This window comes from Helianthus annuus, chromosome 4 (assembly GCF_002127325.2).
Source record: "Helianthus annuus cultivar XRQ/B chromosome 4, HanXRQr2.0-SUNRISE, whole genome shotgun sequence".
NCBI lineage: Eukaryota > Viridiplantae > Streptophyta > Magnoliopsida > Asterales > Asteraceae > Helianthus > Helianthus annuus.
This window is the reverse complement of record NC_035436.2, coordinates 15334692-15336382: the sequence shown is the minus strand read 5'-3', so window position 1 is coordinate 15336382 and position 1691 is coordinate 15334692. Positions and strand designations below refer to the sequence as shown.

General features: G+C 41.3%; 1 protein-coding gene across 1 annotated transcript; it reads right to left on the bottom strand.

Annotated features, from left to right (window-relative positions):
• Positions 1-870: 870 nt before the first annotated feature.
• On the bottom strand, positions 871-1421 carry LOC110934404. Its single transcript, XM_022177477.2, has 2 exons — positions 1063-1421; positions 871-967 (listed from the first exon to the last, which is right to left on the bottom strand). The coding sequence occupies exons 1-2, from the start codon at positions 1409-1411 to the stop codon at positions 960-962; spliced, it is 357 nt and encodes a 118-aa protein (XP_022033169.1). The 5' UTR covers positions 1412-1421; the 3' UTR covers positions 871-959.
• Between the last annotated feature and the right edge of the window lie 270 nt (positions 1422-1691).

The following is a 1691-nucleotide window of genomic DNA, read 5'->3' as shown; positions in this document are numbered from 1 at the left end:
TCGGCGCTAGATTTACGAGTCGAGCAGCAGTCATAAGAGCAAAACCCCAAAAGGAGTGAGGTAGATTTGTTCTACACATCATCGATCGAATCATATTTAGTAAGGTTCGATTTCTCCTTTCACACACGCCATTAAGTTGGGGTGTGCCTGGTGGAGTGGGTTGTGAAACTATTCCACGTTCCTTTAGATGATCGAGAAATTCCAAGCTGAGGTATTCACCGCCTCGATCTGAGCGAAGCATTTTAATCTTTCTATTAAGTTGGTTTTGAACTTCGTTTTGAAACTCTTTGAACTTTTCAAAAGTTTCATGCTTATGCTTCATGAGATAGACATAAGCATATCGACTATAGTCATCGATGAACGTAACGAAGTATCTCTCGTGATTCCTAGTCATGGTTCTAAAAGGACCACATACATCTGAGTGTATGAGTCCTAGTAGATCGCTAGCTCGTTCACCAACATGGGTGAAGGGATCCTTGGTGAGTTTGCCAGCTAAGAAAGACTCGCAATCATCAAATGAGTCCGTTCCGGTGGATTCAAGAATCCCCTCAGATTGGAGCCATTTTACGCGTGCCTTGCTTATATGGCCAAGTCTACAATGCCATAGGAATGAATCACTAGTACCATTTTTCTGACATTTAGAAAGGTGATATATGTTACTGCTAGGCTGAACATTAATTTCATAGATACCGTTTCGAGGTTTAGCCTCAAAATAGTAAATACCATTTAGATAAGCAGAAATAGCAATACCATTAAAAACATATCTAAATCCTTGTTCATAAAGCAACGAAACTGAAATGATGTTTCTGGTTAAACCAGGTGCATAAAGACAATTGTTCAAAACAACGATAAGACCAGAAGGATATGTAAGATTAAATGTGCCAGTTGCCAGAACTGGGACTCTTTTCCCATCGCCAACAATGAGCTCCATGTCTCCCGGCTTCAGTTTCTTCCACTTCTCAGGCTCCTGCAAGACATTAATGATGTGATAACCACACCCGGTATCAAATACCCATGTGTTGCTTGAAACAGTGAAAAGTTCGATAACATATATTAGAATACCTGAAGAAGTGCCTTCTCCATTAGCCTTCTTCACTTTGAGCTTGGCAAGATACTCGGGGCAGTTACGTTTCCAGTGCCCCATCTTGTTACACTCATAGCATTGCCGCTCTTCTGGAAGAGGGGCTTTCATAGCTTGCTTGCTCTTGTTGGTGGCAGGTTTGGCAGCAACAGGAGCCTTTCCTTTGTTTTTGCTGTTATAACTTTTCTTCTTTGTTTTGGGCTTTTTAACACCACCAGATCGAACCATTAACACTTGGCTTACTTTGTTGGAAATGTTCATCTCTGCCGTTTTGAGCATCCCATGTAGCTCTGGCACTGTCTTTACCCAGTCATTCATGTTAAAGTTCATAACAAATTGATCATAGTGATTGGAAAGAGAGTTGAGAATGAAGTCAACAGCCATCTCATCTTGGAGAGGATAACCAAGTTTGTTTAGTTGGTCGATGAAGCCTTTCATCTTGAGGACATGAGCACTAACTGAGGAACCCTCTTGCATTTTACAGCTTATGAGCTGTTTCATGGTGTCATAGCGTTCCTGACGGGCTTGTTTCTGAAACATGCCCTTGAGTTGTTCAATCATGTCGAAGGCATTCATGTCTTCCATATTCTTCTAAAGATCTGGAGACATG